Source organism: Arachis ipaensis, chromosome B9, assembly GCF_059453495.1.
Source record: "Arachis ipaensis isolate K30076 ecotype BB chromosome B9, ASM5945349v1, whole genome shotgun sequence".
Classification (NCBI taxonomy): domain Eukaryota; kingdom Viridiplantae; phylum Streptophyta; class Magnoliopsida; order Fabales; family Fabaceae; genus Arachis; species Arachis ipaensis.
Window position 1 is genome coordinate 7,606,283 of NC_142444.1, and position 14,912 is coordinate 7,621,194.

At 32.2% G+C, this 14,912-nt stretch overlaps 1 protein-coding gene across 1 annotated transcript; it reads left to right on the forward strand.

Moving 5' to 3' along the window:
• The first annotated feature begins 850 nt into the window (after positions 1 to 850).
• LOC107614887 (phospholipase D alpha 4-like) lies at positions 851 to 6,657 on the forward strand. The gene is made up of 5 exons (XM_021111721.2): positions 851 to 1,099; positions 2,111 to 2,707; positions 3,417 to 4,144; positions 4,592 to 5,151; positions 6,068 to 6,657. The coding sequence occupies exons 1-5, from the start codon at positions 995 to 997 to the stop codon at positions 6,508 to 6,510; spliced, it is 2,433 nt and encodes an 810-aa protein (XP_020967380.2). The 5' UTR covers positions 851 to 994; the 3' UTR covers positions 6,511 to 6,657.
• The last annotated feature ends 8,255 nt before the right edge of the window (positions 6,658 to 14,912 follow it).

Here is a 14,912-nt window from a genome sequence, read left to right on the forward strand (position 1 = left end):
AGGTAGATTCGAATCCACAACCTCTTAGTTGAGTATGGAAAAATTATGACATTTAAATTATAACTCATTGGCAAATTATATATATACTTTTAAACTATAAGAAACTTTAAAATTTAATAAAATTATTACGAGAGACTAACAATAATAAAATAATTAAGTCTAAACTACTAAACCCTCCTATATATATCGATCCTAACCTACATAACTAACTTCTTCCAACTAACTTTCCCCCCTCTTTCTCTCAATGTCAGCCGTCATTTTCATAGGACCCTGCAATTGTGTATACTTTTTTTTTTCTAAGAAGGAATAATGTAAATGAAGTTAATTATTGCAAAAATATTAAATTTAAAATTAATTCAAAAGAATGAATATTCGATGAATCTTGAAAAGTGAGACCTTATAATCAACCAACCAACAATGCAAACACAAAAAATAGGGAATATTCCTAGTCAAAGCTTAAATAGATCGTTATTAAAAGACAATGAAACAGTAACAAAAGAATTATTATTAGCTAGCCCTTTGTATTATGCTTAAGTTTAATTAATACAAAGATAAATGAATTTAGTGTGTTGATTGATAAAGGGTATGATGATGTAATATACTGAGACTATACGAGAGCTAGTATTTTGATTGGTGCTTAATGGTTACGGTAAAATTCTGATTTGGACTTAAGAAACTTAACTTGTAGTTAAAACTTTGTGATGGAAAATACTTGAAGGTTGGTTCTTCAATTGTGCAACGTTATACAAAGTTTTCTTATGCTGCTTTAACTTTCAATTCAATTCCAAGGTTCCCCTTTATTTATTTATTGCTTCTTCAATATTCACTTGCAAAAGAAAACTCACTTTCTTTTATTTATATATGTAATAATGTGTATCATAATTGGTAATGCTAATTAAATTGACAAACTAGCCAAGAGTAGTTATTATTATTCTATCATATGTCTTATTACCTACTTGTTATCTTTGTGAATATTTGAAGTTAGTAGGAGGACATGGCAAAAGATGATGATGAAATGCCTAAGATCCTTCATGGAACAATTGAAGCTACCATCTTCAATGCCTCATCACCTCCCTCTTCTTCTTCATTTCCCTTCAAGGTAAGTCCCTAACAAAAATGATTTTCATATGTTACATGCATTAATTAGTCCTTCATGATTGAGGCTAGCACATATTTAATAATTTGGATTCAATATTGCTATATATATATGTGTATACTTTATTTAAGGTGATGTAAATTTAGGCTGTTAAATAATCTTAAGGCAATTGTCAAGATTGTAATAAATATTATGTGATCTTTTTAAGTGATAGTATTATATATTATCACACAAACATATATTCAATAATATGTTATGAAAATCTTGCACTATTGATTTTCATTTCACTAAAATGATAGTTATGACCATTTTTTTATGATTTTTTTAAAACGTAATTTGATCACTAACTACTTTTGAATAAGATAAATTAGTTCCTAACAAAAAATTTGACAAATTAGTATTTTTTTTATAATATTAAATAAATTTACTCTTTTATTTTTAAAATTTTAGATAATTTAATACCTCAACTGTACAATCTTTATAAAAAAAAAATTAAAGATGAATTTTGTTACTTTTTAAAAATATTAGGAACTAATTTATCTTTTTATTTAATCACTGATTATCTTGTCTGATATTCTAAAAGATTAAAGACAAATTTATCTAATAAAAAAATTATTAAGAACCAAGTTAGAATATTGCTCTAGAAACATTAGCAATCTTTTAAACCACCACTATGAATTATTTACAAGAGCTGTTATTAGCTGTTTATTGTCCTCTTACAAACAATCTTCATGGTTGTTCAAAATAAAATTTCCAATCCCTATATATAAACTAGCAATTCTATTAGATAGACAACAAAAATTGTGAACAATATGAACAATGAACTACATTTCAAACCCACTAATAAACATAAATAAATTTAATTAATTTAAAATTTAAATTTTAAAATTAAAATTAACTTTTTTTTAACCTATTGTTTAAGTTGTTCAGAAAAAATGTTGTTCCTCTTTACTTTCTCACAAACAAGTAATACACCATTTAAATTTTAAAATTAAAATTTCTTTTTTTTTTCAGTGTCTATGTTTAAAAGCAGAAAAACCAGCTTATGTGACAATCAAGATAGACAAGAACAAGGTTGCAAAAACAATTGAAGACATTGATCGTGTATGGAACCAAACCTTCAAGATCCAATGTGCATACCCAATTGATTCAACAATCACAATAACACTCAAAACAAAAACTTGCACATTAGGAAAGTACCACATAAAAGGCCAAAAGCTTCTAGAAGAAGGAGGCTTAATCAATGGATTCATCCCTCTACTAATGGAAGATAATAATGGGAAAAGACCAAACCAACAAAAACTCAAATTGAAGTTCCAATTGTGGTTCAATTCAGCTGAAGAATTATTGGAACCAATAAGTTGGGCAAAGATAATGAGGTTTGGGAATTCTTGTCAAGGAATGAGAGATTCTTGTACTACATTTCCACAAAGGTCTAATTGTTATGTGAAACTATATCATGATGCTCATCATTGTTCTACTTTTCAACCAAATATTGGTTTATTATGTGAAGCTCCAAGGAAGCTATGGGAGGATGTGTATAAAGCTATTGAGGGTGCAAAGCATATAATTTATATTGCAGCCTGGTCCCTCAATCCAAACTTGGTTCTGGTAATAATAACACACTACCCTCTTTTAAAATGATCCTAATCATAAATTTCCAATAATCTTGTTATTCTTAATTAACCAAAATACACTAACAACTATCACATCTTTTTCCCATTTATTTTTATTTGATGAGCTCACCTCTCACTAGTAAAAGAAATAGGCATATTAATTAGTCTTACTAAGTATATATATACGAATGGATTCATTTGTCACTTTTGTCCTCAAATGACAAGAATTAGTCATTTTTAAGTTGTGAGATTAATTTTATTCAATCAGGGATAAAATTAAAATTTATTCTAATATTTAAAAGTATTTTTATTAATAAAAAATGTTAAGTGACTAACACTTTTTTTTTTTTTAATTTTTACTTTATATTTGAATCGATACTTTCTTTTTAAAACTAAAAATGTTAAACTCCTAATATTTTTTGGGTAGTATATATATATGAAATGTGAACTAAGTTAACATTTATATTCCATTTTGTGAGTAATTTTTTACACCAAACTAATATTTTAGTTTTAAGGATCTCATTTAAGCAACTTACACAAATTTAAAAGTGTCTTCTTATAAGGGGGGAAAAAAGCATTTTTCCTTATAAAATATAAACAGAGACAAAAATAATGACACTTTATATATCTTTCCTCTAATTAAGATAAAATAGTTAATATATAAATACTTTTGTTAGAAGCTAAAAATATGGTGTCTGGAGCAGGTTAGAGATCCTCAAACAGAAATCCCACATGCCAAAGGAATAAAGCTTGGTGATTTATTGAAGAAGAAAGCAGAGGAAGGTGTTGCTGTGAGGATTATGCTTTGGGATGATGAAAAATCTTTGCCCTTTATTAAGAAGAACAAAGGTGTAATAACAAACAGTAATAATACACAACATCATGATGATGATGATGATGATGATAATGATGATGCTTTTGCTTACTTCAAGAAAACAAGAGTAATATGCACAAAATGTCCTAGGTTGCACCACAAATTCCCAACACTCTTTTCTCACCACCAAAAGACTATAACATTGGACACAAAATCACCAAATAATTCTAGTGATGATGATGGTGAAGATGAGAGAGAACTAATGAGCTTTTTGGGAGGATTAGATTTGTGTGAAGGAAGATATGACACTGAGCAACATTCATTGTTTCACACACTGATTAGGGAATCACATTGTTATGATTTTTACCAACCAAACATTGGAGGAGCTAGTCTTAACAAAGGAGGGCCAAGAACACCTTGGCATGATGCTCATGCTTGTGTTATTGGTGAGGCTGCTTGGGATGTGTTGACCAACTTTGACCAAAGGTGGAGAAAGCAATGTGATTCTTCTTTTCTTGTTCCTACTACCACCATTGCAAATGTTCTTGGGCCAAGGAATAGCACAACTTCAAACACCTCCATAGACAAGGATTGGAATTGGAAAGTTCAAGTATACAGGTTAGACAATGATGAGTTTAAGATAGTGGCAATATTTGGTCAGTTATTTATGTACTTATCTTATTTTTCAAATGAATTTTTGTCTCTATATATTTATTCTAAATCAGTTACTAAATAAGATATTTCTTTAACCAACTTGAGTTGGTCAAATGGTTAATTCACTAGTTTATTTAAGTAAGTATTGCCTTTTTGAATCTTACTTTATGAATGCAGTAATTCATTGACCAATGATAAACCTTTAAATAGAGTTATAGATCACAACAGATTAATTTTTGAATTGTTGGTTAAAAGATACCGTAAAAAACTAGAATAAAATAAAACTTTTTTATGCAGATATATTTTATTTAGATTATATGTGATTTTGAACATCAATTTAATCTTTATGAATATTTATGCATAATTTCGCAATTTATTCAACTAAAATGGTTGATCTTTTTACTTGTACAGGTCAATTGATGATGTGTCAGCTAGCTTCCAAAGCCAATCATTTAGAGAGTTACATGTAGAAAGGAGCATCCATGAGGCTTATGTTGAAGCAATAAGAAGTGCTGAAAAGTTTATATACATTGAGAATGAATATTTCATTGGAGGGTGCCAATTATGGGACAAAGATAGGGATAGTGGATGCACAAACCTAATCCCAATTGAAATTGCACTCAAAATTGTTAGCAAGATCAAAGCAAAAGAGAGGTTTGCAGTGTACATAGTGATACCAATGTGGTCAGAGGGAGTGCCTAAAAGTGAAGCAGTTCAAGATATATTGCATTGGACTAGAGAAACTATGACTATGATGTATAGGTTAATTGGAGAAGCATTGAAGGAGAATGGGGAAAATAATAATAATGGTCACCCTAAAGATTATTTGAATTTCTTTTGCCTTGCAAATAGGGAACAAAAGGGGAGTGGGGAGTATATTCCACAACATGCTCCTCATCCTGGAACACTTTATGGGAGTGCACAAAGTAATAGGAGGTTCATGGTTTATGTTCACTCCAAGTTCATGATAGGTATCATTATTATTGCCCCATTATTCTTCAATTTTGTTATTGTTGTTTGTTGACTTGTTTGGTCTCTTCCCTTGTTCTTCAATTAGATTATTAGATAAGAATAATTCAAACAAGGGTCCATAATTCACTTATAAATTATAATTTAAGTATTATTTATAACTTATTGAATATTGATTAGTTGCATTAAATTTAAAAAAAAAGTAATACTAAATGTCACTTAAAATGAGAAATTGAGTGAACAATTTAAAATAGATTAAATTATTTTGTTAGTTTTTATAATTTTTTTAAATTTATAGTTAAGTTTTTATAGTTTAAGAGTTTTAAATTAATTCTGGCACTATTTTAAATTTTATAATTAAGTTCTTTCTGTATTAAAAATGTTAGAATTAACATAATATTTTTTTAAAAATTTTTATACTCACACTTATGGGCTGAATTCCTAAAATCTGAGTGTCTTCTCATTTTTAAAATATTTTGTTAATAATTCTTAACGTTCTTAGCACCTCAAAAACATAATTATAAAATTTAAAACGGTGTAGGAACCTAAATAAAAATTTTTAAATTATAAAAATTTAATTATAAATTTAATAAAATTATAAAGACCGAAAGATTATTTAACCTTTAAAATAAGTTGAGAGAGTTATCATTTGGGTGGAATATTATTTTGTTTCCAAAAGAATATATTTAATAAGAAAGTTGAGGGGAGTTGAGAGAAGTTAAAGGATAAAATAAAAGAATAAATAACAAGAGTAAAATATATGAGAAATAAAAGTAAAAGTAAATTTTAGTATTGTGGTTTGGTTCTGCCATAAACTTAACAGTAGTCTTTAAGAATAGAAATGTAAATATCTCTTTTTCTTTGTACTTTCTCTTAAATATTATTTAGCTTTTCAATTAATTTTCTGTTGTACACCAGTGGACGATGAATACATACTAATAGGATCAGCAAATGTGAACCAAAGATCCATGGATGGAGAAAGGGACACTGAGATTGCCATAGGATGCTACCAATTATCTCAAGATAATAAACATGAAGGTATGAGGCATGGTGAGATTCATGCATTTAGAATGTCACTATGGTATGAACACACTGCTAGTAGTGCCAATTATGACTTGTTCTTGGAGCCACAAAGCTTGGAATGTGTCAACATTATGCGTTCAATTGGTGACAAAATGTGGCACATTTACATCAATGATGAAATTGTGGACATGGAAGGTGTGCACCTTGTGACTTACCCTATAAGTGTGACACAAGATGGGTGTGTGAAGGATCTTCCTGATGGAGTTCGTTTTCCTGACACAAATTCTAGAGTGAAGGGAAAGAGATCTCAAACTTTGCCCCCCAACTTTACAAATTAAATTATATATATAAATAATCACGCACGAGTTCTAATTTATGCTAGCTGCATATAACAGTTTATAATAATTATATATCGTCTTATATCTTATTTTTCCTTTTCATTCATGAAATGTGTCTGAACATATACAAATATTAACTTATGCATGTAATTGATAGTTTACTTTTTGTTTTATCTATTTACTACGTTATTACAAACGAAAAGAAATGTGGATCTTTTAAATTTTGGATTTTCATTTGAAAGAGTAAAGTATAATCTTTTATTTTTAAATATTTATTTTTTATGTTTCTCTTAATCTCACTTATAAAATAAATAATGAGAGATTACACTTTATCTTTTCAAATAAAATTTCTCATGGCAATGTCAAAGGCAATGGCCACTGGTGTGGAACTGCCGACAATGAAAACAACAGGTACATTATTTAAAAAAAAATTAATTAATATTTTAAATTAATATTTTATTTTATATTATTAGAATTTAAATTTAAAATTTAATATTAAATCTAATTTATTATTAATTAAAAATAATAAATTTTATTAAGCATATAATATTACTCCATCTATTTCCTCCTTGCCAGCCACCATCATATTTTTGCCGGTCTTTATTTCATTTTATCAAGGATTTATAAACTGAAGGGTATTAATATTATAATTTTTTTTATTTATCTAAAAATATTTTTTGCCATCAACAAAAATTGCAAAAGTATTTATTTAATTTAAGATGATCAAATTTTAAAAATGAAAATATTTTAAATTTAATTATGTTTACAAAAATTGAATTAAAACCTGATCTTTAAATTTTCTTAAAAACATTTATTTAATGATAGAATATTTTTTGTTCTTAACAAATTAAAATGATGATATTTTTATAAGTAATTTGATAACTCTATAATATTTTTAATTTAGCCCATCAATGATAAGCCCGCTAACGAGTAAATTAAACTAGTTAGAGTGGATTTCAAATTGATAATTGAGGGGATGATTGAAGTTTTTAATATTTTCTATAATTTTTAGAATTTATTTTATAAGTCTTTGTATAAAAGTTAATGAATAATAAATAAACGATTAATTTAAAAGTAAAAAATATTTATAATTTATGCAAGTTAATTCGATTTATTATTGGTATAACGAATTTTTTTAAAATTAAATAAATATAGTATTTACTGAAATAAATAAACGTTGAAGAATTTATTAAAATCATCGTCAGTCACATTTTGGATACAGAGGGTTTTTGGTCAAAATGGCCACATCTCGAGTGCACTGATCCCGTGCTATGATACAGCATCTGCGAGTCATATTTCGGATGCAACTGTGATATGAACATAAGCATATATCAGATACACTGCATTCGAGATACGCATATTTTCTTATTTGGGCCAGTGCATCCAAGATACTAACGATGATCCAGGACGGTGGCACAGTATCTGACATACGCTCGTTAGCGTATATAAGGCACAGCCATCCGAGAAGAACGTGAATTAGAGCAAGTTTTTCCAAATATTTGAGCTTTTGAACGTGTGAAAGCGAGCTCCTTCACGAGATATGGCCCCCCGACAATATGTTCGCAAAGGAGACATTAATAGACTGAATAACACTTGACACGTAGCTGAAGCGTTGGACTTTGAGGTTAGTAGTTTAACCTTTTTTTAATTGTTAGTTAATAATAGATTTTAGTTTTGTAGATTTTTAGTTATATTCTAATAGGTTTAGATTCTTAGTCTTTAGTGACTTAGAATATATATATCTGTTACATTTAATGTAAATACTTATGTAGGTATGTTATAAGTTTTAGTAATGTTTAGGGACAATTAATGCTTTAGATGTAATTAATATGCGTTAGTTGCCTATTTTGGGAATTGCAGAGACCACGGTTACTTTTGTCACGCCGTGTAACACTTGGTCTCCCGTCGCCGCCCATCCTGTTGCCCTATATAAGGGAAGCTGGATTTGGACATGTAGTAGAGTGGAGGAATTTTATATTTGACAATTTCTTGATCTCTGCATTTGTTGAGCGGTGGAGGTTGGAAACCCATATGTTCCATCTTCTGTGGGGTGAGGCCAGCATTACGCTCCAGGATGTTGCCAACCACATTGGACTGCGCACTGCTAGAGAGCCCGTTGGGGGTTGTACCAGAGACCTCGCGATGATGTCCGGAGACCGGCACGGCAGGCATGCGGTCAGCGCGCCCGTAGGGCCTCAGCACGGTGACGGAGACCAGCAGTTGTCGGACGAGGATGCTGAGTATGCACGACAGGAGGATATACCTGAGGTTGACATTCCCAATGCACATGCAGGGTAGCCGTCCGATGCATTCTTCGCTGACCATGAGGCTGACATAGCTACGAGGCTTATGCCGGGTACCTCCAACCCCATTCACCATCCGACTGATGACACTGCGTGGGACCAGCCCCAGTTCGACATTGGATCCGATGTTGAGATAAATATCGATGATATGTTCTAGATCATCAGGGCGACTGGTGATGCGATGGATGACTTAGCCTGCTGTTATCGCCACTAGAGAGACGATACCGACATACCTGTGACATCGAGCGGTGTGTCCACCCAACATGGTTCAGCTCCTCCAGGGTGTTACCAGACTCCTCCTCCACCACCGCACCAGTCTAGTTCTGCTCCGTCACCCTACTATCAGACTCCATCCCTGCCACCACAGCCACCTCTGTCCGGTTCTATTTGGTCACCACCTCCTATGTCTCCTCCCATGATTGTAGCAGTTCCTCCTCCACCACCACACCAGCGGCCACCACCCACTATCAGCCAGTCAGTTGTTCGTCCTCGTCCATACCGTCCTCCAAGGGTGTCTCGTCCTCGTGGATATGGGACTGGACACCATTTGGATCCTACTACTGGACGGCGTTAGTTACCATTATTACTATGTATTTTTCTCATTACTTATGTTTTTAGACCTCCATCACATGTATGACTCTACTTGTTTATCCATTTTGATATATGTTTTTTTATGAAAATATTGTAATGTTATATAAAAAAATGGGCCCGTAACATCGCACGTATCTCAGATGTACTGATCCAAATCAGAAAATATGCGTATCTCGGATGCAGTGTATCCGATATATGCTTATGTTCATATCACGGCTGCATTCGATATATGACTTGCAGACGCCGTATCTGTAAAAATTAGTAAAGCTAATTTTAAAAAATAAGTAAATAAATAATAACTAAATAAAATGAAAGGTAATAAACAATCTTAGTTTATAACCTTAGGATTTTAATGGTTGAAAAAGAGAAAAATTATATACCTCTAATTGACGGATGGTTCATATTGAAGAGACTCACCTATAAATTGAGTTTTTCTTTAATTCATTTCAATCAAGTCATCCAGATAGAATAACTTAATATTTCTTTGAGTAGTTTTCTCCTATATATGATAGAGAGAAGTGTGTTCTCCTTTTGTCAAGAGCGAGTGTTATTGTAGTCTCCATGTGATAGAGAGAAGTTGTAATTCTCAAAGAAAGTTATTCAATTTTTTTCCATATTTTATACAAATTTTTAATTTTTCATCTCTATATTTTATTGTGTCATTTGTCTGGTACCTAACAGTGGTATCAGAGCCAAAGGTTAGTGATTAATATATATTTTTTTCCACTGCGAGTTATCGTTTAAAAAAAATGGCAGCAAAGTATGAAATTCCAAAATTTAGTAGGAGTAATTTTTCTATATGGAAATTGAAGATAAAAGCCATTATGAGAAAAGACAATTGCGTGACAGCAATTGAAGGTAGACCCGCTGAAATTACAGATGAAAAATGGAAGGAGATGGACAACAATGCTGTTACAAACTTACACTTGGCACTAGCTGATTCAGTTTTATCAAGTGTAACAGAGAAAAAGACAGCAAAAGAAATTTGGGATGCTCTCACCAAATTATATGAAGTCAAGTCACTTCACAACAAGATATTCTTGAAGAGAACACTTTATACTCTTCGAATGAGTGAGTCCACGTCGGCAACGGATCACATCAACAATCTAAATACGCTATTTTCCCAACTCTCATCGTTGGAATATACCATAGCAGAAAATGAACGTGCAGAGCTCTTACTTCAAAGTCTACCAGATTCATATGATCAGCTTATCATTAACTTAACTAATAATGTTTTGACTGATTATCTTTCTTTTGATGACATAGCTGCTGCGGTTCTTGAAGAAGAATCTAGGAGAAAGAATAAGAAAGATAGATTAGGGAACTCAAAACAAGCAAAGGCTTTGTTGATGACAAGAGGAAGATCAATGGAGCATGGTTCCAGTGGGAGTCAAAGTAGACCAAAGTCACAAAGTAAGAAGCAGGTCAAATGCTACAATTGTGGTAAGAAAGGGCACTTCAAGAAAGATTGTTGGAATAAGAAGAGTATAGAGAAGGTTCCAGAAGGATTAAGTTCTCAAGGATGTGTTGTGAGCACCTCTGATGATGGAGAAATCCTGTATGGCGAAGCAACAATTGGTTCTAAAGGCAGCAAACAGCTCAATGATGTTTGGATTGTTGATTCAGGAGCAACATGGCACATGACTCCTCATCGTGATTGGTTTTGTAAATATGAACCTGTCTTGGAAGGATCGGTGTTTATGGGAAACGATCATGCCTTAGAAATTATTGGAATGGGTACTGTAAAAATAAAAATGTTTTATGGTTCTATTCGTTCACTTTAAGGGGTAAGACACGTGAAAGGCTTGAAGAAGAATTTGTTGTCGATTGGGCAATTGGATGAACTTGGTTGTAAGACCCATATTAAAGGTGGGATCTTGAAAGTTGTTAAAAGAGCTCTTGTAGTAATAAAAGCAGAAAAGATTGCAGCAAATCTATACATGCTTGTGGGAGAAATTTTGCAAGAGGCAGAAGCATCAGTTGCTTCAACAAGCCAAGAAGAAATGACGATGATATGGCATTGCAAACTAGGCCACATGTCAGAACGAGGCTTAAAGATTCTTGTAGAACGTAATCTCATTCCCGGGCTCAAATCGGTAAACTTACCGTTTTGTAAGCACTACGTTACAAGTAAACAACATAGATTGACGTTTGGTAGATCAACTGCTCGGAGCAAGCACATATTGGAGTTGATTCATTCTGATGTGTGGGAATCGCCGGAGATGTCCCTAGGAGGAACAAAATATCTTGTATCATTTATTGATGATTACTCTAGGAGGCTATGGGTGTACCCGATCAAGAAGAAGTCAGATGTGTTTGCGATGTTCAAAGAGTTCAAAGCAAAGTTAGAACTTGAATCTGGAAAGAAGATCAAGTGTTTAAGGACAGATAATGGAGGAGAATATGTTGATGGTGATTTTCTAATATTTTGCAAGCAAGCAGGTATTCAACGACAATTCACAGTTGCATATACGCCTCAGCAAAATAGTATAGCAGAGTGAATGAATAGGACTCTCCTAGAAAGAGCACGAGCTATGTTGCAAACTGCAAGTTTAGCCAAGTCTTTTTGGGCAGAAGCTGTTAAAACCGTCTATTATGTGATAAATCGGTCACCATCAACTGCAATTGGGTTAAAGACACCAATAGAGATGTGGCAAGGTAAGCCACCTAATTATTCTTCTTTACATATATTTGGTTGTCCTATGTACGTGATGTACAATTCCCAAAAAAGAACAAAGCTAGACCCAAAGTCTAGAAAATGTATATTCTTGGGTTATGCTGACGGAGTTAAGGGGTATCGCATGTGGGATCCCACTGCTCGCAAGGTAGTTGTCAGTAGAGATGTGATATTTGCAGAAGATGAATTGCAAAAAGAACAAGAAAATGATAGCACTATTAAAGAGATAACCACTGTTCTAATAGATAAAAAATGCAGAGAATGTAATCTTTCTGAAGCAGAACCACAGCATGAAGAACAAGAAGCAGAGGCTAATGATATAGAAGTTCGTCGATCCACTCGACAAAGAAGAACACCATCATGGCACTCAAATTATGTTTTGACAAACCATGATGCATATTGTCTTTTGACAGAAGATGGAGAGCCAACAACTTTTATGGAGGCTATGCGCAATCCAGACGCTTCTATGTGGATGACAGCAATGCAAGAAGAAAAGGAACCATACCTGGAAACTTGTTGAACTTCCAGCAGGTTGGAAAGCCATTGGTAACAAATGGGTTTACAAGATCAAACGAGATAGTAATGATCAGGTGGAACAATATCGTGCAAGATTGGTTGTCAAGGGATATGCTCAAAAAGAAGGTGTTGACTTCAATGAAATATTTTCTCCAGTGGTGAGACTAACTACTATTAGAATAGTTTTGGCAATGTGTGCTGTATTTGATTTACATCTAGAGCAATTAGATGTAAAGACTGATTTTCTTCATGGAAAACTTGAAGAAGAGATATATATGCTCCAACCAGAAGGTTTTGAAGAACAAGGAAAAGAAAACTTGGTTTACAGTTTTACTAAATCTCTGTACGGTCTAAAGCAGGCGCCAAGGTGTTGGTACAAGAGATTTGATTCTTTCATTATTAGCCTTGGATACAACAGACTTAGCTCAGATCATTGTACCTATTACAAGAGGTCTGGTGATAATGATTTCATCATTCTGCTGTTGTATGTGGATGACATGTTAGTGGTAGGTCCCAACTAAGATCAAATCCAAGAATTGAAGGCACAGTTGGCTAGGGAGTTTGATATGAAAGACTTGGGACCAGCAAACAAGATTTTAGGGATGCAAATTCACTGAAACAAAAAATATAGGAAGATTTGGCTTCGCAAAAGAATTATTTAAAGAAGATCTTGCAACACTTCAACATGCAAGAATGTAAGCCAATTTCAACCCCACTTCCTATGCATTTTAAATTATCCTCAAGTATGTGCCCTAGTAGTGAAGCAGAGAGAATGGAAATGTCTCGAGTGCCGTATGCATCAGCAGTGGGAAGCCTTATGTACGCCATGATCTGTACAAGGCCAGATATTGCTCAAGCAGTTGCAGTGGTAAGTCAATTTATGGCAGATCCAGGTAAAGAGCATTGGAATGTTGTTAAGAGGATCCTGAGATACATCAAAGGGACCTCGAATGTTGCATTATGTTTTGGAGGATCAGAATTCATTGTCAATGGATATGTCGACTCAAACTTTGTAGGTAATCTTGATAAACGAAAATTTACTACAGGCTATGTGTTTACACTTGCAGGAGGAGCTGTGAGCTGGCTATCTAAATTATAGACTGTTGTAGCTTTATCTACTACAGAAGCTGAATATATGGCAGTTACACAAGCATGCAAGGAAGCTATTTGGATCCAAAGGTTGATAGAAGAACTCGGGCACAAACAGCAGAAGATTTCTGTGTATTGTGACAGTCAGAGTGCCTTGCACATTGCAAGAAATCCTGCCTTTCATTCAAGAACAAAACACATTGGAGTACAATATCATTTTGTTCGGGAAGTAGTAAAAGAAGAAAGTATTGATATGCAGAAGATTCACACTAAAGATAACTTAGCAGATGCCATGACAAAACCAATCAACACAGAAAAGTTTGAATGGTGTAGATCCTCATACGGCCTATGGAATACATGAGCAACATGAATTTTGAAAATTTATCAAAATTAGCTTTAAGTGGGAGATTGTAAAAATTAGTAAAGCTAATTTTAGAAAATAAATAAATAAATAATAACTAAATAAAATGAAAGGTAATAAACAATCTTAGTTTATAACCTTAGAATTTTAATGGTTGAAAAAGAGAAGAATTATATACCTCTAATTGACGGATGGTTCATATTGAAGAGACTCACCTATAAATTGAGTTTTTCTTTAAGAATAACATAATATTTCTTTGAGTAGTTTTCTCCTATACATGATAGAGAGAAGTGTGTTCTCCTTTTGTCAAGAGAGAGTGTTATTGTAGTCTCATTGTGATAGAAAGAAGCTGTAATTCTCAAAGAAAACTATTCAATTGTTTTCATATTTTATACAAATTTTTTATTTTTCATTTCTATATTTTACTGTGTCATTTGTCTGATATCCAACAGTATCACAGCACAAGGTCAGTGTACTCGAGATGTGACCATTTTAGCCAAAGAGCCTCTATATTCGAGATGTGGCTGACCATATATTTTGATAAATTTTTCAATATTTATTTATTTCAAAAAATACTATATTTATTTAATTTAAATAAAAAATTATAATATAACATATATATATTAAATTAAATTTATATATAAATAACATAAATTAAATTAATTAAATTTAATTTACATAAAATTATAACGAAATATGCATATAACCTAATTCAGTTTAAAACATTGGTATAACTTTTAACTGAATTTATTTTATATTTGTGAATTACCCTTGGTTCTTATATCTTTGTTTAATTTAATTATTTTAGATTTTAAAAATAATTTTACCTGCCAACATTTTTTTGGCTTATACTTATCAAAAGCAT